At 40.6% G+C, this 24,637-nt stretch overlaps 2 protein-coding genes across 4 annotated transcripts; both read right to left on the reverse strand.

The window, feature by feature from the left end:
• Window positions 1–357: 357 nt before the first annotated feature.
• Window positions 358–11,399, reverse strand: LOC128673993 (trichohyalin-like). Its single transcript, XM_053752192.1, has 20 exons — window positions 11,266–11,399; window positions 8,672–10,867; window positions 8,545–8,581; window positions 8,397–8,429; window positions 8,139–8,165; window positions 7,825–8,015; window positions 7,382–7,486; window positions 7,054–7,179; window positions 6,403–6,596; window positions 5,704–5,810; window positions 4,981–5,093; window positions 4,722–4,818; window positions 4,310–4,422; window positions 4,010–4,087; window positions 3,674–3,796; window positions 3,353–3,496; window positions 2,511–2,704; window positions 1,752–1,887; window positions 859–943; window positions 358–471 (listed from the first exon to the last, which is right to left on the reverse strand). The coding sequence occupies exons 1-20, from the start codon at window positions 11,362–11,364 to the stop codon at window positions 443–445; spliced, it is 4,227 nt and encodes a 1,408-aa protein (XP_053608167.1). The 5' UTR covers window positions 11,365–11,399; the 3' UTR covers window positions 358–442.
• On the reverse strand, window positions 11,266–24,534 carry LOC128673994 (caldesmon-like). Of its 3 annotated transcripts, none has more exons than XM_053752194.1 (20): window positions 24,310–24,534; window positions 22,440–23,867; window positions 22,332–22,365; window positions 21,922–21,954; window positions 21,451–21,480; window positions 20,919–21,109; window positions 20,569–20,673; window positions 19,886–19,972; window positions 19,272–19,414; window positions 18,616–18,722; window positions 18,097–18,209; window positions 17,481–17,577; window positions 17,042–17,154; window positions 16,532–16,609; window positions 16,274–16,396; window positions 15,616–15,759; window positions 14,717–14,880; window positions 14,080–14,215; window positions 13,141–13,229; window positions 11,266–11,607 (listed from the first exon to the last, which is right to left on the reverse strand). In XM_053752194.1, the coding sequence occupies exons 1-19, from the start codon at window positions 24,409–24,411 to the stop codon at window positions 13,158–13,160; spliced, it is 3,300 nt and encodes a 1,099-aa protein (XP_053608169.1). In that variant the 5' UTR covers window positions 24,412–24,534; the 3' UTR covers window positions 11,266–11,607; window positions 13,141–13,157. The 3 variants fall into 3 exon arrangements, with proteins under 3 accessions (XP_053608169.1, XP_053608170.1, XP_053608168.1); XM_053752195.1 differs by lacking the exon at window positions 11,266–11,607 and adding an exon at window positions 12,319–12,547 and having other exon boundaries at window positions 20,919–21,106; XM_053752193.1 differs by lacking the exon at window positions 11,266–11,607 and adding an exon at window positions 12,319–12,547.
• Window positions 24,535–24,637: the final 103 nt, after the last annotated feature.

The following is a 24,637-nucleotide window of genomic DNA, read 5'->3' on the forward strand; positions in this document are numbered from 1 at the left end:
GTGGTTCTAACTGCACTGCGATAAATTGATATAGTCACAAACTCAACATTTGTGTTCAAACTAAGTTAATCTAAGTAATTGTTGTTATGTTATGTTTTATGTAAATGTTAATAAGTTTATTAACATTAAGTTTATTAAGGGTGTATTTTGACACACTTTTTTGTGTTATTGTTTATAAAGTAACACCAACTGTTATTAACAGGATATGAGTTATTGTTTATCTACCAAAGCCTATTATTGGTTCGATAATAGTAAACCTGAATGAACATGTATTAATTTAAGCTGTTGGTTTTGTAATTAATAAAGAAATCGGCATTTCTATCAAAACTAGGTAACAGCTTAAGAAAAATAAGTGAATGAAAGAAAATGTTTATTGCTATTAAATAAATCCATTAACAACAAATGATAAATTTACTATAACAAATTACACTAATATAAAAATTTAAGTTACATTTATCACGTTCGGCTTTCCTGCAAATAAAACAAACCTCATTGCGAATATTACGTGTGGCCCCGCCCTAGAATAGGACACATCTTCATCCTCAAGTGGATCTCGTACAAAGACAAAAAAACGATAAGGAAAATAAGGGCAAACACTTAACATAACTTTCTTTCGGCATTTCTTTTTAGCAGTGGTGGTTTTGTTAGTAATATGCATTGCTTTTATAAAGAGAATATAACGTCAAAAATTGCCTTTTAAATGCGTCTACCTTGTCAATTTGTACGAGATAGACGGGGAAGTTGTATGGACATTTTCTATCTCATTTTGGTACGCTAGCTTCGGCTTTGGTTTATGCAAAATAATACTTCACATGAAAAATAAAGGTTTTCCTTCTAAAGTTAATAAAATAGTTTTACCTTCATCTGGGGGCTTCTCTTCAGCGTCGTCTGACAGCTTGTTGCACTCCAGACATGGTTGCAGCTCCTCTTCCATCTGATACAGCTGAGGAACCAACGTGTCAATGTCAAATTTGTGTTTTCATTAGTGACCACTCAACTATATTGCATGTCTAGGCAGACTCTGCTTCGTCGTCATCGTGAGGAAAGGAAAATCCAAAGGCTGGTGACCCGCCACCAGCCTTTGGATATGGAAACTAGAGGGGACCAGAGGTGGGGTCGCGGGGGTTTGTCCTCCGCGACCACAGCGCGGCCGTGGCGCTGAACACGGTGCGGTGGGGCCGCAGGGGAAGAGGAGAGTCGGTATGTCTCTCGACGATCCCCCTGTCCTCTGCGGCCGAAGGGTGGCTGCCTCTGTATCGGGTGCAATGTGTGGGTGTCACCTGCCTATCACCTCTTGCGCCCGTACAGAGGCAGACTTGGGTGCCCTGTGGCACCCAAGATTTTGTGTGTGTGTTGTGTGTGTTGTGACCGCTGGTCCCTTCAGGACCAGCCGTCGGTGATGCCCGCTCCCCCGTCAGCTTTCTGACTGGTGTGCTGAGTGGGCTTGATGGTCCGCGTAAGGGGCGGGTGGTTAGCACTTGTGCTTACTGCCCGCCCAGGTCGGGGCCGAAAGGCCGGCCAGGGGGGCGTCGCGGTCGAATGCCTAGCGACCCCGTGACGTCCCCCATAACGGCAGCGTGAAAACGCCCCAGGGGTTTAGTGGGTAGGCTGGGCCGACTAGCGGCCCAGGAGTCCCACACTCAGTGCGTTCCCCTGGGTAAACAAAAAAAAAAAAAGGTGGTCGGGCTTTTAATTCATCGCGCTTGGTATCCAATTCGGCGTAAGACTATTAAAGATTAAACTATACATACCCGTCCATCCTCTCCATAGCCCGTGTACCTGCTGGTGGGTATTGTGGAGTAGTTCGGGGGCTCAGCGTGCAGTCGGGACACGGCGTCCGAGATGAGGGTGTGGGATCCGCCCACCCAGCGCTTGCACATATGCTCTCTGCGATGGAGACATTACGAACGATATGAACCGTGAGTTGAGAACCAGTTTAATGGCAAGTAGTGCGTAAGACGTCTTCCTAAGTACGATTGTTGTATTCAACAGGAACTTAATGCTATAATATTCTTTAGTCTGTGTATAAAAGGTAGATATTTATATTTCTATAGTCACAATCGTAATCATGTTCGATAAGTAAGGGGTGACCCATAAGGGTCACTAACAGACTTTTATATGACAACGAAATATGTGTGTTAGACGGGAGGTACTATTGGAGAATTGCAAAGCGAACTAACAGTTAGAAATGTTAATGTATTAAACTTCTATCATAATGAAGACATTAGGAATACTTGTAACTGGACAGCATAGGTGAAAAGAGAGATAAGTATAGAGGAAGCGAGTGAAGAAAATTCCACGAAGGCCTACCATGAAACATCCAAACACGTAACACGTTACCAACGTCCACATGCTATATCGTGTACGCATTATTTTACACGAAAAAAAAAAGAAAACTTGTGGACGCAATGACTTTCTCAAATTCCTTCTCCATTAGCCCGGGTCCTCTAGACAAAGACGCCTAGTCTTGGCCTAGGGGAGCCAGCCAGGCGTTATAGTATGTACAAAACCTGTTGTCAGGTGGTGGAGGCAGCTTAAACTCCTGTTCGCAGACGTCGTCCCCGTCGGCGCCGGCGGGGCGCGGGCGCGCGGCGGGCAGACGCGGCGGCGCGCCCGCGCGCGCGTCCCGCGGCTCCATGAGCGCCGGCACTGCGCACGCACCGCACAGCGCGCCGCGCGTCAGCTTGCGCGTTAGTATGGCCGCCTGGACGATCCACCATATTTTTTAAACCTTACACATCGTTATGCTCCACACTATACGCGAACAGTTCGCCAAACTTCCGTAGATTCGGTGTACATTGCTGATTTTTCATTGCCGTAAATTAAAGCACTCGTATAAACTACGCAATGTTTATGGATTCGCGTCGGCACCCGTCAGAGTTCGGCGATAATATGGAGACTACATTACATATTTTAAATGGAAGTACCCCTATCGGGGGTCTGAATGCAATAAACTCAAAACTACTGCACGATTTTTTGTACAAGTTAATTTATTTTGGTTTTACTCGAGTAAAGCCGGGATGGGCGGCTAGTTTTTATTATTCACGCCAGCGCAAGCAATCCACAAACGAATTATTTTAATTATTTTATCTGCATTTGTCCTTGTAGAACAAAATTTGTTGGTTGCACCTTTCAAACAAAAAATCCATTTTGCAAATCTGAGTATTCGCGTAACAGCATATTGTCTATTACTTAGGCCATCAATGGTCTTCATCATAAGCCCCACTTCACCAATGCATGTACAAAACTTTCATTATGTCTATACAGAAAATGCGTTTTGGAATGGTGACTCTCTGTAAATAAATAAATTGTCAAACTTTCAAGTCTACATAATTCAGTACGACAACATTACCTTAGGTTCTCCAAGCACTATCGCCAGGTTCCGGCACATTTCGTGTAGCACCTCCAGAGCCCTCTGCATCTCTTCTCTCAACCCCATCAGGTGCACCAAGTCAGCTTTCACGTCCACCACTTGTTTCACATCCTTCATCGCCCGCTGTTGGTAAACAAATTATATACATTTATATATGAATATATCCAACGCGATGTCACAGCCTTATTTCGTGTTGTCACAGCCTCAAATAAAATGCAAGCGCAATCAAGCATATAGCGAAACGATAGCGATGCGAGCGCAAGCAATACGCGAAGAAGAGACAGAAAGAGTACAAGATACCATCCAAACTCCATCCTGGCGATGGAACTTGTCGTGACACACTGCCAATCTCCTCTCCAGCTCCGCTCTACTGGCATAAAACTCTTTCTCTGTGAGTAGACCGGCCAGGCGGGACATGTCAGCCTGTGGGTACAACGTGAAAATAATAAAACGTGATGATCAACAACTGAAAAAAATAAGGGACCACCTCTGATTAAATTTTAACTTTTTAAGTAGTCGCTCCGAAATACTAATAGTTTTTAGCTTTGAGAAACACTATATAATTCAATATTTGATGTGAAAAGCACCTATAAATGTAAAATTTCCGAATGAATGCTTTGTCATGCGACTTCTCACCTTGTCCCGAAGCCCGTCCTGCACCTCGTCGCGATCAGCCTTCTGTTCTCTGAGCATCTCAACTGCATCCAGCAAGCTCTGCAATTGGAACTCGTTGGTAGATCAGTTCAGATAAATAGCAAATAACGGCTACTAGTGACACGATAACTCTTGCGCAGACCACTCTGCTGAATTATCTGTGAACCATTGACACTATAAAGGTCGATTAAAGGATGGAAATAGGAAGAACTAATGCCAAATTAAAACTACTATCTAGACTAAGGACGACGAAAACATGACTGTACTGTATGATTCACTCACCCTGAGATCCTCTGACAGATGTCCCTGTGTGATGGTGAGGTCAGAGTGAGCATGCAGTGTGTGGTCCAGCTCAGAGACCAGCGCCTCGTAGCGCTCCGTGAGCTCGACCACGGCTGTAACGAGTTTGGATATAGAAAATGTTCATATGTACAGGTATTTGTAGCATACAGCAAGATAACATGGCCCATCCCCCTCGCACGTAACTGTACAGCATAACCATCTTACTGATGCTCCACCGTGGTAGCTGAGTAGTAAACGTCCTCAGCGAGTCAAGTTACCCTGCTTGATATTTAGGCCGCAATACCAGCGATAAATTTACAATGGGTAGCTTGACGAGCTGTCGACTGTCCAAGTATATCCTATATATTTATTTTCGTCCAATCAATTTATTACAAAAATCGGGACAACCGACCGGCAGTTTCAGCGTTGTTGTTGACGGACTCCAGAAGCTTGAGCCCCGCCCCCAGGTCTCCTCGCATCTGGCTTATCTGCTCTGAGAAGCTTTGCATCTGTGAAAACCATGAATTCAATTATATATATCCTCCTCCTTACGTAGTAAATATAATTTCAACTTTAGACAAGAAAACTACAGAAGTTTCTCACACAATAAGTTTTCAACTATGCACAACAATTCTAAATACATAATTTCTTTGTATACGTCTTGTAAATACCTGAGTGGTAAGTCCAGCGTCGAACCCAGACAGCTGTTCCGCGTAGTCTGTCACCATGGAGTGCAGAGTCGTTATCCTGTTATTCACCTTCAGGGCCAGATCCAACTTGTCCACTGAGAAAGCAAACTTGTAATCTAAATAACCCCATTTTTTTTATTCATCTACGTTAAATCCTTTGTGGCATTTAGGGGGTTGAACACGTTGTGTATATACCTTGAACAACCAGCATGAAGCGGTCGTGGTGTAATGACTAAGACCCGCCCGCCTGTGGATCGAAAGGTCCCAGGTTATATTGTCAAGGTGTGTTTAATTTCACGTAATAACCACGACCCTCAGCTATGAGGAAATACGACTATGAAGAACAACCAATGTCGACAATAAAAAACCAAAATAGTAGGTTAGGTTTTTTATCGCGATGGAGGTAAACATATGAACCAGTCACATTACAACACAGACCAAATGGTCAGGTTAAATAACCTTAAATGGTCTGTGCATTACATTTACAACTGTTCCATTAACTAAATCCTACTACGTAATATTATAAATGCGAAAGTTTGTGAGGATGTATGTCTGTTACTCTTTTACTCAGAATCTACAGGACCAATAGTTATGAAATGTGATACACCTGGAATATCACATAGGGTACTTTTTATCCCGAAATTTACACGGAAGTGAACCCCGGGGTGCAGCTAATACTTACAAATCCAAAAAGTAACGTCTTACCAACAGATTTGACCATGGACATAGAAGCGTCGGCCGTGGCAGACGATTTGGCAGTCAAATTAGCCATATTCTTGATCAGGTCTTCTTTGAGTTGGCGCATTGCATCGCTGAAGGTAGAAAACAATACTATTTACGTTATTATTTATTAGCCTGCTATTGTATGTACAATACATATCCTCTAAACCTATCGCCCGTTGACTGTAGGAGATCGCTACATGGGATGTACTACTACTACTTGTATGCACATGTATCTTGTATTTATTGCAATTTGTGTACTTATTTTCTAACAATAAAGTTATTGCAAACAAGATCACTTGTACTAGCGGTCCGTCCCGGCTTCGCTCGGATAAAACCATAAGAAGTCATACACTTAAATCTTCCTTAGATTACAATCTCTAAGAAAAGCAGCATCAAAACCCGTTGCGTAATATGCCACGCAACGAATTTTCATGCTGCTTATTTTCGCTTTCTGCTGTCGGTCTGCCCCTATGCATACATAGGGGCAGACCGACAGCAGGAAGCAAAAGTGAAGCGCTACTTCGTATATATCCTATTTACCTGTAATTTATCACGTATAGATATTTGTTCTTGATCGTATCAACATTCGAAGCAAATTAAACCATACCTCTTTCCAACGTTTCCTTAAAACTACAATCTAATATTATCATGTGATGTTATGAATGAAACTGAAAGACTAACTCAAGTTCAGGGTGGGTGACCTTGGGTGGGACGAAAGGCTTATCAGTGGTTCCAGAAGCCATGGAGGCTACCATGCTGACCCTTGTGCCACCCACAGAGCTCGCCCTCGCAGCCATCCCCCCTCCCACAGTGCTGGGTCTGCTCTTCGAAGATATTAATGACTTGCGGGACATAGAGACACGAGGTTTACTCGGCTGCAAATTAGACAAGACGTCATTAAGTAGTCGTCAAAATAAAGATGCGGAAGTGCCTAAGTAGATTACTGCGGCGGCAACCACGCTTTGAAAACGTGTCCTTTCTTAGGATACTTAAAAAACAACATCTGATGTCTCCAGTTCTTCTTGGCGTGTCGGAGTGGCTCTTCAAACGGTGTTCAACCAGTGTGTGGCCACACTGATCGCTCTGTAGCCTCGATCAAGTCCTCCATAAAGCAGACGAGAACACGTCTGCAGCTGGAGACATTGGGATCTTGGAAGTCCTGAGACTCCCTGGGGAGTCCACCTCCCCGGAGGCGTCAGGCATACATGAGGCTGAAAGCCTATTTCACCGTTCTTAGTTATTTTTTTCGTAAATATTTGATAACCTCTACGCTTAAAAATATAAAGTTAGGTCTTGACAGATAAGCCGAATGACATAGTGAGAAAGTAAAACCTTTCCGCTGGAGGTTCCCAAGCTGAGCGTGTCGCCCGGAGTGTCGCCCCTCACTGAAGCCACCTCCTGGGCCCTGGCGTTCGCCTCCTGCAGCTCCGCTTCCAGCTCCGTCGTCACCTCCCCAACCTGAATCCCAAATCATTGCCACATCGTAAGCACAGAATAAACACAACAAGTACAAAATAGATTTATTTATTTAGCCTTCATTTCACAAAATACAAACGAGCAGTAAGTAAAAGCACAATAGGTGACATGCTATAAGCAACAACAACCCTTAGGTCGCATATAATTTTAGGCGATTTCAGTTTTAGTAACTAACGAGTAATACCTGTCCTGCGATGTCCTCAGGCAAGGCTCCGGCCGTCGCCAGCTGCGTGAGGATGCCGCCCATCCGGCCGATGGCTTGCTCAGCAGCCACTACACGAGCGCTAACCTATCGTGCTAATAAGCGTTTAGAAAAGGACGACAAGTAGCTTTATAGATAACTATGTACCAGCGCAGCAGCGGTGGAAACATTGAAATGACTGGCAAACATTGCCAGCTATTGCCTGAAGTTCAGAGCGCATTTGTTAATTTAGTTCGGATTCTCAAATTTCTGGCTGGTAGATGAATGCCTGTACCAATCGACATAGACCTCCACCAGCCTTTCCCATTCTGACCGCCCAAGACGACATCTCCTTGGATAAATAGCACGGGAATGACACGTATATTATACAATCATATCTCATTTGCCACTTAGTAATTCTGATCAAACTACACGGCAGAACCCACCTGCATGGCATCCATCATGTCAGTAAGGGACGCGGTGCCCTTAGACAACCTTTGCAGTAGTTCCTTATTCTGTGGCATTGAGGGCATGGGCAGAGGACCAGCCTTCTCCTTAAGCTCATTCACTACGTCCATAAGAAGGTCAAACTGCGATCGCGTAACCACTTCTATGTTTGAGCGAGCGCCTGCCCCTGCTAAATTTTTGTAATATAAAAAGTAGTTCTATTAGTATATTACTGCATTCTATAGCTTCACGTGTAAGTATTTTCAAACTAAATGTATAAAAAGATAAAAGTATGCACTAAGTACAAACATACCAGGACGAGTTGTAGGCCCTTTCTCAACTGAAACCAAGAAGTAATGAATAAGTACATACGATAAAATAATAATGAAAATGATGATAAGTACAATAAACCTTTGGGACTCATACATTGTGCAGCTAAAAATCTCGAATTCGCAAAATATTCTCATATCTCTGTCGGTAATGCATTTTAAAAGTTACCTATAAGTTGATCTAAATTACCCTTGTTTCATTTGAAATGAAGTATAGACAGCTGAAGGACTGAATAACATACCAACTAAGACCTTTTCCTTGTCTCGTGCCTCCTCTGAAAATGAAAACAAAACAAATATTAATCTAGGTATGTGATGTGTAAATGTTGAAAAAACAGACTTATTTATTCCCTAGTCATGAACTATATATATTTAATTATTTTTTAATACCTTTGATTGCGATGCCAGTTTCAGCGCTTTTCCCTTTCTGCGCAAAAAAAAAAACTCATTAGTAATCAGTTGTTTCTTGTATCTCCAGGGGAGCTATCTAAATGCCTTATTTTCTTTATCGGCTTACCTTTTGTTCTTTATCGGCTCTTGCCTTATCTTTGGTAGCTTCTTTTTCCGCTCTTCCGCCTTCCTTTTCCTCTCTTTCTCTGTCTTTAGCCGAAGCCCGTTCTTCTTTTTCCCTCTCTTTTGCTGCTTCCCTTTCCGCTTTTGACGCCGCCTTTTCATCCCTTTCTCTTTCTTTTGCTGCATCTCTATCCGCTTTTGACGCAGCCTTTTCATCACTTTCTTTTTCTTTTGCTGCTTCTCTATCCGCTTTTGCCGCAGCCTTTTCATCCCTTTCTCTTTCTTTTGCTGCTTCTCTATCCGCTTTTGACGCCGCCTTTTCATCCCTTTCTCTTTCTTTTGCTGCTTCTCTATCCGCTTTTGTCGCCGCCTTTTCATCTCTTTCTCTTTCTTTTGCTGCTTCTCGATCCGCTTTTGACGCCGCCTTTTCATCCCTTTCTCTTTCTTTTGCTGCTTCTCTATCCGCTTTTGACGCCGCCTTTTCATCTCTTTCTCTTTCTTTTGCTGCTTCTCTATCCGCTTTTGCCGCAGCCTTTTCATCCCTTTCTCTTTCTTTTGCTGCTTCTCTATCCGCTTTTGACGCCGCCTTTTCATCCCTTTCTCTTTCTTTTGCTGCTTCTTTATCCGCTTTTGACGCCGCCTTTTCATCTCTTTCTCTTTCTTTTGCTGCTTCTCTGTCTGCTTTTAACGCGGCTTTTTCTTCCCTTTCCCTTTCTTTATCTTCTCTATCTCTTTCTTTTGATGCGTCTCTGTCAGCCTTTGCTGCGGCTTTTTCTTCTCTTGCTCTTTCTCTTTCTTCCCTTTCCCTTTCTTTTGAAGCTTCTTTCTCAGCCCTGGCTGATGCCCGTTCCTCCCTCTCCCTTTCTTTTTCTTCTCTTTCCTTCTCTTTAGATGCATCCTTATCAGCCTTTGCTGCGGCTTTCTCCTCTCTTGCCCTTTCTTTTTCTTCCCTTTCCCTTTCTTTTGATGCGTCTCTGTCAGCCTTTGCTGCCGCTTTTTCTTCTCTAGCTCTTTCCCTTTCTTCCCGCTCTTTTTCTTTTGATGCTTCCTTATCAGCCTTTGCTGCGGCTTTTTCTCCTCTTTCCCTTTCTTTTTCTTCCCTCTCACGCTCTTTAGCTGAAGCTTTCTCCGCTCGTTCTTTATCTTTTAATGCTTCTCTCTCCTCTCTCTCTCTTTCTTTAGATGCCGCTTTATCTGCTTTCTCCCTGTCTTTTGAAGAACCCCTCTCTTCTCTCTCTCGGTCTTTAGCTGCTGCTTTCTCTGCTTTTTCTTTTTCTTTTGATGCAGCTCTCTCTTCTCTTTCTTTATCTTTTGCAGCAGCTTTTTCTGCTTTTTCTCTTTCTTTTGAAGCACCTCTCTCCTCTTTCTCTCTATCTTTAGCAGCAGCTCTTTCCGCTCGTTCTTTATCTTTTAATGCTCCTCTCTCTTCTCTCTCCCTATCTTTAGCTGCTGCTTTGTCCGCTTTTTCTCTTTCTTTTGATGTAGCTCTCTCTTCCTTTTCCTTATCTTTTATAGCAGCTTTTTCCGCTCTTTCTCTTTCTTTCGAAGCACCCCTTTCTTCTCTCTCTCTATCTTTAGCTGCTGCTTTCTCAACTTTTTCTCTTTCCTTTGAAGTAGCTCTTTCATCTTTTGCAGCAGCTCTTTCGGCTCTTTCTCTATCCTTTGAAGCAGCCCTGTCCTCTCTTTCTCTATCTTTCGTTGCTGACTTCTCTGCTCTTTCTCTATCTTTGAAAGCACCTCTTTCCTCTCTCTCTTTATCTTTAGCTGCAGCTTTCTCAGCTTTCTCTCTTTCTTTTGATGTAGCTCTCTCATCTCTATCCCTATCTTTAGCAGCAGATTTTTCCGCTTTATCTCTTTCCTTTAAATCTCTTGCCCTTTCTCTCTCTTGTTCTCTTTCAGCCCTTTCTTTTTCTTTCTGCAATGCCTTTTCTATATTTCTCCTCTCTTTTTCAGCAGTTCTAAATTGTTTTTCTTTTTCTTTAGCCTCATCCTTTTCCGCTTTTAATTTTTCCCCAGATCTTGATCGTTCTTTGGATCGTCGCTTCGGTTCGCTTCGTTCGCGCTCTTTTTCCTCTTTCTCCTTCTCCTTATGAGTTATATATTCTGTTACCCTTATTTCTACTCTCTGTTCGAGCAGTCGCATTTGCCTTGCCAATATGTGCAGCACCGTTTGTATTAACTTGTAATTAACCACATTTTTCTGAAAATAAACATACATGGGGATAAAAAAATACCTTATTGACATCTTTTAACTGTGTAAGTAGTAAATGATAGGTTTCCTTTCAATTAGGTAAAGATTCAAGGATTAGGTAAAGAATATAAATGAAGGCGTCTCTTTTTGGCTGGCAATATATCATTTATAATAATTTTCTTCGCCTTCTTGACGGTCTAACTCTATTTACCCTACCATCAAATTAGATTGTTTTATATTTGTAATTCCAGCGCATAAACACAAATTATAAAGAATCATTCATCTGTATAATTTCAGTTATGCGTTCTGACTCTTTGATCAAAGCAAATCTGTAGTACCTAATCAACTTCAAAAGAAATTTTTTTTTTCAAAAAGTGAAAAATAAATATCATTGTATTTTGACTCACGTCTTCAGGCCCCATAGCCATGTTGATAAGATCTTCCACGCTGACCAGCAAAGTGGTGACACTTTGGACCGGAGAAAAGTCCTCAGTGTATTTCCCCATTGCGCCTTCACGTGTTATAAATAACTGTTGTAAATACTACGTAACAAACTATTGTAAATAATTTGTAACAAAATATGATCCCATTTCAATATTTCGTAACAAACAACGGAAAAACATTATCCAAATTTCGCAGTCACATCGATAGTGATCATGTCAATGTGTCGCTTCTGTCATGGTATTCCTTTTCTGTTTTTTGTTATTCCTCTTTCAAATATCTGGTCAAGTGTTAGTCGCGCCTTGTTCCTAAAATATGCGAATATAAACTGGAGACAAAATAATCAAACCATGGATTTAGTAAGTACTTCGGACGGAGTACGTACTAATTCCAGTTCCCAGTTCAAAAAGTGTTTATGGTATATAATATAGAAGTCATATAACCGACTGCTTTAGAAATACCTATTTGTTTGGAAATACCTATACACTGTTCGTATACGTAGCTCCCCTCAAATGGTAGGTATGACTAATTACTAATTCTATGGTATGGTTATAGTCACGTTATAGATCAATCATAGTAATTATTCGCTGTTTACTAAAACATCACCGAAAAGATTTTAAAAAGGCACATGGACAGATTATAACCGGCCTACTTTTATAGATATATGAACATTACAATGTAATGTTTTTATATCTGTGCTTTTAACACGACCCTGGGGAGCATTTACGACAAATAATGCTCAAATCTCATTGAAATCAGTAGCTAAAGTCAGACAGTTAATTTTCGTAATTGAGAAGGCCAAAATCACACGGCTGTCTCATGGCCAAATTCCCTACTATAGGTACCGCCCGCTGGGGGGAATATAGTATGCAAAATGTGTTTGACCAAAGCACTCATTACCTTTAAAAATAAAAAAAAAATCCTACATTAAAATTTATAAGAATATCGAGCTATTGCTTGTATTAGCTATTGCCTGCGTATTAATCGAATAAACTTAGCATATAAATCAAAAACAGACAAATTTTCAAAATGTTATTGTTTATTAGTAACCCCAGTCTATAAATAGGTATAACTCGCCTTACATTGACGTAAACTTAGATGTATTTTGGTTTACACTTCGACTAGATACTTGTAACATTAAATAGTAAATATATAACATTATAGTTAAGAAAATAAACATTAAAAAGTTAATTAATGAAAATGATAATACATTCACCTCTTCCGTTTCTCGCTGTCGGCGAACTGTACCTAAATAAAATAAGTTTTTTTTTTTATACATTTTTGATACAAGCTCTTATTGCTGTCACAAAGATCTTATTGCATTCAATGTGTGAAAAAAATCATGACCTTGAAGTAATCCGTTGAGTCAGGGCACACTAATTATAATCCCAGGTAATATTATAAATGTGAAAGCCTCTTTACGAATATCTACTTGACCGATTGTTATGAAATTTGGTACATAAGTAGAAAATAGCCCTGTCCCACAGCTGGAGCGAAGCCCCGGAGCGCAGCTAGTACCTAATACATTGTCATCCAAACTAATGCGTGTACAAAACTTCAGATCAATAGAACGGTTTCAAAATTGAGTTACAAGATTCCACCCAAATAGATATACATACATAGCTTGTTCGTAAGCTTTTAACATTGCAAGTTACAAGCTTGTATAAACTATTTACTTAGCAAAAAATGCCTATGCCTGATTATTTGTACGAAAAATACTCTAATGACGTTTTTACTGGTTGTATGATCTAACAGTAGTTCCGAAACAAACCAGCTGTGAAGGTCAGACAGAGAAAGTGAAAATCTGTAACTTCGAATCCTAAAAAGAAAAATTTGAGTACCTCCATAGCGACCTTCCTTAGTCATCGAAGGATTCATCCAACTTGTTGCACTCCAAGCACGGCTGCAGTTCTTCCTCCATCATGTACAGCTGACAAACAAATTAGCATAAATCGAACCAAAGCCTGAAATATGAATATTCTTTTTTTTTCACACAAACCATTTATTTTTCAGAAGCAAAAGCTTCCGGAAATTGGTCAATATTTTGTTATATTTTTGGGTTCATTGTAATATCATCAATTAGAAGATTAATTCTCATCTCATTTGCCTTACCTTGTCCCATCATCTGGGGTCGGCGGAAAATGTCTGTTCCCTCCACAATTCTCTATCATTTGCTATATTTGGATCCACCCCCAGCACCCTCACATCCTCCCTGACACAATACATCAATCTCTTTCTAGGCCTTCCTCGTCCTCTATATCCATGTACCTTCCTACTTAATTAGAAGATTAATTAAAAGGCAAATTTAAAAGGCTTCAATTCACGTTTAACTTGTGTGACTGCGGACCAATTCAATTCATGTCTAACCTGTCCCTCCTCCTACATTAGAAGACCTTAATGACGAGGAAATTGCTATGGCTACTGGACCAAATTGATATAATTTGTCTGCTATATTGATTATTGACTGAAATAGAAGAGCCACTATAATTACACTTCATTCCATTTCAGTCAATTTATTATTCATTTATTTATTTATATTTTTGGAAATGAGTAGAACCAATTTTAGAATACTCCACATCAAAAAAGCCTGGTATATTTCCCCTGTTGAAGAAGGTCACTCGATCATCTTACATATTATAGAAGTAGTCCACTGTCGCGTCCATCTGTCTGTATGAACGCGATAAACTCAAAAACTACACGGTTTTCGAAGGTTTATTACGGTTACGCAAGCTACGCCGAGACGAGCCGCCACTTGGTAATAAAGGAAATATAAGACATACCCGTCCATCACCGCCGTACCCCGTGTACTTGCTGGTGGGTATTGTGGTGTAGGCGAATGGTTCAGCTTGCAATCTCGACACGGCTCCAGTGATGCGGGTGTGAGACCCACCCACCCAACGGTTGCAAATATGCTTCCTGGAAGAGAAACGTCAATTTTAATTCGACGACTTCAATCGCTTGTAACTCCCGGTCCAGAATACCATTCTATAATCACTCATGGATGTTTTGCGAGGCGAAAAATAAATGTAGGTATCTTATCAATCCATGTCATCTATAACTACTACTACGCAAGTTTGTTTGTCCTTCTTTGGCAATGCAAGAGACGCAGAGCAATGGATTGAGGATTAGCTGGAGATAGCTTGAGCTGGAGTGACATCGGCTACTTTTTTGTGGGTGGAGCTGCGAGATCAACAAGTATGGAATAAAATATCTTGGCACCTTGGCTGATAGGCGACAAGAGTATTCCCGAAGATATCAAGGTGACAGATTATTATTTTTTTTAACAAGTACTGAGATCAGAGCACCAAACTGACATGATAACTATAAGAGGCCAGTTAAACACACAGCTAAGAGAGAGAAACAAATATAGGGGACAAGAAAAATTAAATAAAAGCTTGAGATTAAGATAGTCAAGACCTTGAGTCAGGCGGAGCGGGCAGCTGGAACTCCACCTCGCAGTGGTCCGCGGCGGCGGGCGCGCCGGCGGGGCGCGGCCGCGCGTTCTCCAGCTCCATGAGCGCGGGCACTGCGCACGCGCCGCACGCGCCGCCGCGCGTCAGCTTGCGCGTCAAGATGGCCGCCTGCCCGTACACATTCATATTTGCACATTTCCCAAAGCACAGATTATTCTAGCTAGGGAACTATTGTACCCATTTTAAGCCTTATTTTAAGTTTATGTTTCATCTTCGCACCGCAGGGACATCCATGATGCTGTTTACCATTCGGAGACACAGGAATACGAGATACAGGCTCACGCCTAGCTCGATGGTGAGTTAGCTGATGGATGGTCCGCCCAACGCGGTGCACTTTTGTTTTATGTTTTTTCTATTGTACCAAGAAACTGCCAATAAAGGCTTTTATGTTTTTATTCCACATCCAAAATTTAAAATGGGCTTGTGAGCTAAATGACTCCGTGCACAATTATGATAAGGCCCGGCAAAATATTGCGCTGAGAATCTTAGTTTCTCTTATTGTTTCGAGTGACACATCCAGTTTTATAAGTCGTTTGCTTACGAGGTGGACACGAAATGTGCCCGTGCTGGCGTAGGCAGCACACCTGGAGTTCCTGTTTTAGATCGTTGATGGCTCTCTGTTGACGTTGTCAATCCATCCACCTACCTTTATTCCACACTGTGGGATCAGTACACCGTGTCAATCTCCACCACATTTCACTATTTGATGTTATCCGATCAGGAAGCTTACCACGAAACACACAAACACGTAGCACGTTACTAACATCCACATGGTGTCACTTTTTCCCATATAGTGTAGTTATATGCATGACACACAAGCACAATATTTGTCGTAAACGTCACCTTAGGCTCTCCCAGCACGAGCGCCAGGTTCTGACACATGTCGTGCAGCATCCCGAGCGCGCGCTGCACGTCTTCCCGCGTGCCCAGCACGTGCACCAGGTCCGCCTTCAGGTCCACCGCGTCCTTCAGTTCCTTGAGGGCTTTCTGTCAATAATCATTAGATCATGTTACGACTATAACATGCTTATAGTCATGACATGATCTAATGATTATTATATAGCGAAACAGTTCCTTGTCAGAGTCGCCATAGATTACTGGTTGCCCATTGCGGTTAATAAAATCTTTCAAACTACACAATACATTCATTCACAGCAATTGAATTCGTCGACGTGATAGTTCTTAGTAACATCGAACAGATAGCGTTAAATATTATGTTTCACAATAGTTAGACAGGGCTTCCGCCCAAACATTCCAGAGAGGTTTAACAAGCCATTGGTTTATAGGTATGTCAGATTACAATATTATATTTTATCAGAAAGTGAAACAGAAATTTAAAAATAAACATTTAAATTGTGAAAATTCTGATATAATTGTCTGACTGTCAAGACTTTTTCATCTGGAAATTCACGGAAGGATACGAAGTAGCACACAACCAAGACAGGCCTACCAAGAGGATACAAAAAGGGAAGGAAATATGCAAAGAAGTATGAGCCAGTACCATCCAGACGCCATCTTGACGATGGAACTTTTCATGGCAGAGGGTCAATCTATTCTCCAGTTCCGTTCGGGATTCGTTAAACTCTTCATCCCTCAGGAGACCAGTCAGACGAGACATGTCCGCCTGTCGACAAAATGATCATGTAGACTTACCACTGACTTACTAATCCTGCCAAAAGTTCAAAAAGGTCAACTCATAAATTAATCTTTCATATTCATATTTCCCGAAAAGAATAAAATAGCTTGGAGATCCTCTCACCTTGTCCCGAAGCCCGTCCTGCACCTCGTCGCGATCAGCCTTCTGTTCTCTGAGCATCTCAACTGCATCTATCAGGTTCTGGACATTAAACATTTTCCAGATCAGTTTTTGTCAATGAAAAGTACTAAACTTGCCCAACCATTTTGGTTAGTGAATCAATATATCTCCCATATCTATTTAAATACTTTATAGCATAAAATTACAAAAAATATGTAGGAATGGTGGACTTAACGCCAGAAGTACATATGGAATTCTCTACCAGTCAGTCATTCTAAATTAAATTACATTTATCAAAGCTGAAACAGACTGCAAGCATTTCGGAACAACCACTGCTGAGAAGAAATTCCGAAAGAAACTCATTTAAACAGTGTTGGTTCCTATTATGTCAGAAGGGCTTACCGTGATAATTTTTCACGCAATACAACTCCATACTACCACTCCGTCTAAATATGACTATCAATATACAAGAATCGAGTCATTGGTGGAGTCAACACTGTCATACAAATTTACCCTCATATCCTCTCCCAGGCGGTCCTGTGTGACGCTCATTTCCGAATGAGCGTGAAGAGTGTGATCCAGTTCAGAGACCAAGGCTTCGTAGCGCTCTGTCAACTCCATCACCGCTGCACACAAGATAAGAGTCTGTTTTCGTGCTCGAAAATAAGCAACACGATTATTCTAAGCAAAATTTTGGAACAATTGTACCATCAACACATGATGCTGGTGTTCCGGTTATGTGAGACAGTGTAATAACAAGGCGCTCTGGTAAAAGACCCTAAGCCACATGTAAAAAAACTTAAGTTTAACTCACAAAATTCTTAGTAACTCAGATGATGAAAATTAACAAACGATAGATAAAAGCAACATCGGAGAAGATGCCTATTATATATATATTTCGATAGCCGTATCGAAATAATGAGACAGATGAGGAGCTAAACGAATGTCTTACCAGCAGTCTCAGCGTTGTTGTTGACGGTCTCCAGCAGCTTCAGTCCTGCCCCCAGGTCCCCTCGTATCTGAGTCATTTGTTCCGCGAAGCTTTTCAACTGGGAATACAAATCAGATATTTGCACAAAAACTATGGTTTTTGTGATCTTATCCCAATTACATTTGAATTGTCTGTTGGGTCGCACAGTTTTAGCTAAATTAAAATCTAAAGAAAAGCTTAATCAATATCTACCAATATCGTAAAGGCAACAACACACTTTATAGAGATTTTTCAATTTTACCGCAGAAAAATGACTTTATAAGTCTAGTGCATATGTGTTAAGGTATGCACCCTAACATATGTGTACTAGAGCATATGTTAAGTCTAGTACACATGTGTAAAGGTATGCACCTTAACATATGTGTACTAGACTTATTATATTCCAAATTGAGCGAATATTTACTAATTCTGTCCTTACTCCGGCTGACTACCAAGACGTAAGGTATGGCCAGGCATTAGTGGATAGCAGGAGTAATGACTTTATTCACTTTACACAATCAAATTAAACACACGAAGAGAAATATGTAATGTTACCTTTAGCTCTATTGTGCATGATTATAACTGTTAAAACACAAACCTGTGTGGTAAGGCCGGCGTCAAACCCGCTCAGTTGTTCAGCGTAGTCCGTCACCATGGAATGCAGGGTCGATATTCTGTTGTTGATCTTCAAGGCCGTGTCCAGCTTCTCCGCTAAAAAAAATTCTCATGTATATTACTACACCAACTAAATTGAAACTACCGTGTGGTAACAAGCACTCGACAAAAATTTGTGGATAAAGGAAGGGGAGGACTTTGCCCAGCAGTGGGACACATCAACAGGCCAAAAATAAAATAAATACTAAATGTTTCTTTGATCGAATATTTACTTAGATACTCACCTCAATTTAAATAGGAAAAGATAAGTAGAAGTTAAAAAGTTACATACTGAATATATGTGCATTGGTGACAATGTAAGGAGTAACTTGGAATTATCACTTCCAAGGTTCCAGTGTCCATAAAATAGCCCTGCCAAGCTATGTTCAATATGATAACCGACGTTAATATTGTCTAAAATCATTATTTTATGTCACGTTTAGTGTCCATGGATGTTACTTACTGACAGTTTTGACCATGGTCATGATGTTCTCGACCGTGGCAGATGACTTCGCAGTCAAGTGACCCATATTCTTTGCCAAGTCTTCTTTGAGCTGATGGATCGCATCGCTGAAGATAAAAAATAATAGTATTCGTACGTCGCCACAATGTGTATTATATACACAATTATATACGACGTTACTTCCACACAAATATTTTATATTTTTTTCGTATGTAATGAAAAAACTCAAAAACGACTCAATCAATTTTGATGAAATATGGCACAGAGACAGACGAAACCTGCAGGAGTAACGTAGCTATGAGTAGGTACATTTGTATTACGGTTTTACCCGAGCGAAGCCGGGACGGGACGCATGGGACTCGGGATAGATTGATAATAAAGAAAACTGCACTTTTGATAATAATTGCACATAACCTTTCCTATTCTAGCTTCTAAAAATTATAAATTCCAGAAAAGCTAAATAAACTATTATATACAATTCTTCAGTTGACTTCAGGAAAAAATAAGCTAAATAGTGTGGAACTCCATAAAAAAATACAATTAAATAAGTTGGCAAGCGCAAATTAAGTCAGTTTCTGTATTGATCAAAGACGGACTTCGTTTCTGAAAAAAGCAAGTTGGCACGCTAAAAACGTGAAATAACCTGATGAACTAACTCAAGTTCGGGATGGGTGACCTTGGACTCGATGTACGGCTTTTCGGAGACCGTTGAATCTACAGTGCTTGGCCTGCCAACGCTATTTACACCACTCTTTGTAGACACTAGTGACTTGCGCGACATTGTGCCTGATTTACTCGACTGCAATATAAAAAATGTGTTAGCAGACCCTGGGCTCCGACGTTCAATGGCTGAGGAAGAAACCGGGAAACGCTCAGATAAAGAGAATACAGAAAATGTATTACAGAAGAAAACTACTCACTACTGCGCAACCCGTAGATTCCGCAGGCAGATACTATAGACATTATCATAATATATTCCGTTTTGCTCACACATGAGAAACGCGTAGTACCTATATTTAGTCCCACGGCGTGTGTCCAGCTGTATCTTGCCGCTTTGGATGAAATAGGTAGGTATAACATTTCCATACAATTTCCAGCTTATTCGGTTATATCAGCTTTGTCTTCAAATTTTAAGTCTTTGATTCAGTTATAACAACCTTTATGGGCTCACTGCGGAGTGTAGGTCCCACCTCTGTGCCTCTGATCCCTCTGATCCATGTACATACGTAGTTTCCATGTGGAAAACTACTAAAAACCAAACAATAGAAACCTTTCCACCAGGCACTTCCGAGCTCGACACGCCACCTTTGCTGTCCCCATGTAGCTCCGCTTCCAACACCGTCGTCACCTCGCCAATCTGTCACATTATTATCCTCAATCAGCCTTCAACTAACGCACACCATCCAACACGCAAGCTTAATAACCTAGTTGCGGGTAGTTTGGATTGGTAAAGAACTGAACCAGAGAGTCAAAACTATATTCCCGTTCACGATTTAGGCAATCGCTTTGGCAAAGCCGAAAATTTTATCTTCTTCCATTTCTTCCAGAAGGCTAAATTGGTGAATTTAGCAAGTAGACTTGGTCGAGTCTCAGACTAAGTGGAAAATGATAGGTGTACATAATCCCAAGACTCTACACAGGATAGGTGTCATCTTTAATTTATAAAGTGTGTGAATATCCACCGAAAAAACCCTATAGTAATAGATAGCTAAACGTTCAGCTCCAGAGATAAAGACGTGAACCCAACGCTATATAGGTACGTATTCTTCTTTGTACTTTTCTTTCAAAAAATAAGGGATGGTTGTTTACATTAACCTACAGTAATTTGCGTTGCACTGCGTCGGCTGGATTAAAGTTGTCATAAAAATGCAAAAAGATCCATCAATGGATCTCCAAAATGGATTTTAGTGTACGTAGAGAACGGAAGGACGACATTATCTGTCATATAGCTACCTGTCCTGCGATGTCCTCTGGTAGGGCTCCAGCAGACACCAGCTGCGTGAGGATGCCGCCCATACGGCCGATGGCCTGCTCAGCAGCCACCACTCGAGCGCTCACCTGGACAGAACAACTAAACACTAAGCTTTAACGTAGATTCAATTGACGCAAACACAGAAACGAGCAACGCATACTGAACCGCAGAAAACAAATACATATTCAGCTGTGTTTTTACAACAAGCCACCTCATGTCCAACCAATTGCTAGAGCTATGTGTCCCTTATAGTCTCCTCATAGTCTATGAAATTATCCAATTCTAGGGCGGAACCACACGCCGCAAACGCCACCGTGCAGTAAATACATACCTGCAAGGCATCCATCATTTCAGTAAGGGACGCGGTGCCCTTCGACAGCTGTTTCAGCAGTTCCTTATTCTGTGGCATGGAGGGCATGGGCGTGGGGCCAGCTTTGGCCTTGAGCTCATTCACAATCTCCATGAGGAGGTCAAACTGTGAGCGCGTCACCACTTCAATGTTAGGGCGTGAGCGAGGCCCTGCTTCAAAATAATTAAATTAAGAATTAGCAATTGATCTAATTGAACTCTATGGTTTCGCTATTATTTACCGCTATTTTCAGGCAACGTTGTCGATATCAAATATGTTTATTATTAAGATATAAATTTGCATTTGAAACTGTATAAAAAATCATTTATATTATCGATACTTATTATATTTTTTTTAACAAATAAATACTTACACAGATAAAAAACAACGAAGACCCAGGTCAATCTAAACTAAAGATCAGTTTCCATCGTGAACAGATCGGGTATCGAACTAATTTATAAGCGCTTGTGGTTGCGTCGTTTTTGAATGCAAAAAGAAATATACAAACACATACCACTAGAACGTGTAGTAGGTCCTTTTTCAACTGAAACCAACATCATTATCATGCTTAGATTATGATTAATAACCCGTTTGTTATTAACTTATAATTCACGAAAATTATGATAAGAAAACTTCAATTAGGTACCTACATGAAATGTAAGTAAATCAGTTAATGCTACTCTCTCGAAGCTAATGATTACTAGCGACGAAGCTATCGACAACTATCATACTAACAGGATTAATAGCTTTATTTAATTTTTTATCTTTCAAGGGCACAGTAAGGACGTGCCTTGATATGCTGCCTCTAAATTCGGTCCAGAATTTTCGATCTAGATAAATGTTCTGAAAACCGTGTGATGACTCTCGGCAAACTAGTTCACACATATAATGAAAGAGACAAATTCATGACAGGTTTACGGAAAACTGTTCTAGATAACCGGTTTTTTTATAGAGTACCAGAGCTGAAATAACTAACGACATATACCTACTAAAATCTTCTCCTTGTCTCGTTCCTCCTCTAAAAATGAAAACAAAAAAATAGCATCAGTTAAAATGGTGATAAAAAAAACTAACAAACAACAAAAAGAAATTACTGTTTTCAGAAATAGTTGTATTTCTGAAAACAGTAATTTCTTTCCTTCAAGGACAAAGGAAACTAAAGACAACGAATTCCGATCCATCCGTAAAAAGCGGCAGATTGCCGTGTAGATGGCCTTGTAAAACCGGACACACGGTGAGCGAAAGATACTAATATTAGCGCACTGTCCAATTTCATCTTGTATATTTCTAATAGGCATTTATGTTTCTTGTATGTGTGAAACGTAAGATATTTTGATAAGTTTATAGCTTTCTTTGTATGTGCTTAGAATTGAACAATTTTATTGTGTTGCATACCTGTGACTTCGATGCCTTCACCCTCTTTCTCTTTCTGCGCAAGAAGAAAGTGTTCATGAAAAATTAGATTCAGTGGTCATATCTCAGAAAATTTTGTTACGATCTCACCTTTCTTTTAGCCTTTTCTTCCTTAGCCAATTCTTTCTCAGCTTTCGCTTTTGCTTTTTCTTCAGCGCGCTCTGCCTTTTCTTGTTCTTTGTCGGCTTTCGCTTTATCCTTCAAGTCATGTCTTTCAGCTTTAGCAGCTTCTTTTTCCGCTTTTTCTCTTTCTTTTGATTGGGCTCTTTCCTCTCTCTCTTTGTCTTTAGCCAAAGCTCGTTCTTCTTTGGCTGCTGCACGTTCTTCTCTTTCTTTTTCTTTCAATTCAGCTTTATCAGCTTTCAAAGCGGCCTTTTCTTCTCTTTCTCTTTCTTTGGCTGCTTCCCTTTCCGCTTTTGAAGCGGCCTTTTCCTCCTTTTCCCTTTCTTTTGTAACTTTCCTGTCTGCTTTTGACACAGTATCTTCTTCTTTTTCACTTTCATCTGCTGATTCCATATCTACTGTTGATGCAGCCCTTTCTCCTGTTTCCTTTTCTTTTGATTCATCTCTGTCTTTTTTTTCAGCCCTTTCTTTCTTTTTCCTTTCTTTTGGTGTATCGCTATCCGCTTTTGACGTAGCTTTATCTTTTCTCTCTTTTGACGCATCTTTATCAGCCTTTGCTGCAGCCTTTTCTTCCCTTTCCCTTTCTTTTTCCGCTTTCCTATCCGCCTTTGACGCTGCCTTTTCTTCCCTCTCTCTTTCTTTGGCTGAAGTTTTGTCTGCTTTTCTTTCTTCTCTCTCTCTTTCTTTAGCCGCTGCTTTCTCCGCTTTCTCTCTTTCTTTTGAGGATGCTCTCTCTTCTCTTTCTTTTTCTTTCGCAGCAGCTCTTTCTGCCTTTGCCTTTTCTTTTGATACTCCCCTCTCTTCTCTTTCTTTTTCTTTCGCAGCAGCTCTTTCTGCTCTTTCCCTTTCTTTTGATGCTCCCCTCTCTTCTCTCTCTTTTTCTTTAGCCGCTGCCTTCTCTGCTCTCTCTCTTTCTTTTGATATAGCTCTATCTGCTCTTTCTTTTTCTTTAGCCGCTCCCTTTGCCTCTTTCTCTCTTTCTTTTGATACAGCTCTTTCTGCTTTTGCCGCCGCCTTCTCCGCTTTTTCTCTCTCTTTTGATGCAGCTATCTCAGCCTTTTCTTTATCTAAAGCAGCTGCTTTCCCTCTATCTTTAGAAGCGACTTTTTCTTGCCTTTCCTTTGGACCGCTTTGAGCCTTATATTTTTCTTTCTGCAATAATTTTTCAATGTTTTTTCTCTCTTTTTCAGCGGTTCTCATTATTTTTTCTGCTTCCCTTGTCTTCGATCGTTCCTTAGCTCTGCTTCGTTCGAGTTTTTTTGCTTCTTTCTCATCCTTTTCTCTCTGAGTTATATATTCTGTGACCTTTATTTCCACTCTTTGTTCTAACAATCGCATCTGTCGCGCCAGTATGTGCAGCACGGTTTGTACTAGTTTGTAATTAACCGTATTTCTCTGGAAAACAAAAAATGGATCAGCATTACGGTTTTCCGGGGTATTCCAGGTTAAATTCTAGGTATTTGTTTACTTAATTTAGTAAAATCGAAATTTACGCATTCGACTGTCAACTTGCAATTTGTACCTACATTGACAATCAAGGCGAAAAAGTAACGAACGATTCCATCTACTCCGTACCTATGGTATATATCGCACTCTCTCTCGCATCTCATTCAATTTGCATTAGGGGTATATGTGATGCGAAAAGTAAAAAAATCACATTACAATTTTGAAGATTCACTTGAAGTCAACCCTACTTAAGAATGCTTTGTTGACTATCAAGGCGTGCTGTGTGCCGCTTCTTCACCTCATCTTTGGAAGTTGTCAGTAGGCTTAGTTTTAAATAATAAGTGATTGTATATTATCCTAAGTTAAATAAAGTATTTACAATTTTACTCACGTCTTCGGGCCCCATGGCCATGTTGATCAGGTCTTCCACGCTGACCAGCAAAGTTGTCGCACTCTGATGAGGAGAAAAAAGCTCCTCAGGAGGTTTCCCCATTGCTCCTAAATCTCGTATTACAACTAAATACTTTCTTAACAAACACCAGAAAAGAGTTATCGAAATTACGCTGTCAACAGTGAACACGTCACTGAATTGCCGCTTCCCGTGTTCTTTTTCTGATCATTCTATTTTCAAATGAAATACCTTAATTAAAAGTGTATAGACAAAATAACCCGAGTATTTTTTTTTCTATGTAAAATAACCATGATTTGGGCAGATTTTT

This window comes from Plodia interpunctella, chromosome 12 (assembly GCF_027563975.2).
Source record: "Plodia interpunctella isolate USDA-ARS_2022_Savannah chromosome 12, ilPloInte3.2, whole genome shotgun sequence".
In the NCBI taxonomy this organism is placed as follows: domain Eukaryota; kingdom Metazoa; phylum Arthropoda; class Insecta; order Lepidoptera; family Pyralidae; genus Plodia; species Plodia interpunctella.

Bases quoted from the DNA above. Each gene is read 5' to 3' on its own strand.
- LOC128673993 (XM_053752192.1), bottom strand. From the start codon at position 11,364: ATGGGGAAATACACTGAGGACTTTTCTCCGGTCCAAAGTGTCACCACT. The intron at 8,582-8,671 runs GTAAGCCGATAA...TTTTTTGCGCAG, and splicing joins GAGCCGATAAAGAACAAAAG to AAAGGGAAAAGCGCTGAAAC. The intron at 1,888-2,510 runs GTTTTGTACATA...TCTCCATCGCAG, and splicing joins CCTCCACCACCTGACAACAG to AGAGCATATGTGCAAGCGCT.
- LOC128673994 (XM_053752194.1), bottom strand. From the start codon at position 24,411: ATGGGGAAACCTCCTGAGGAGCTTTTTTCTCCTCATCAGAGTGCGACA. The intron at 21,955-22,331 runs GTATGCAACACA...TTTCATTTTTAG, and splicing joins TGAAGGCATCGAAGTCACAG to AGGAGGAACGAGACAAGGAG. The intron at 13,230-14,079 runs GTATGTCTTATA...TTTGTTTGTCAG, and splicing joins GGTACGGCGGTGATGGACGG to CTGTACATGATGGAGGAAGA.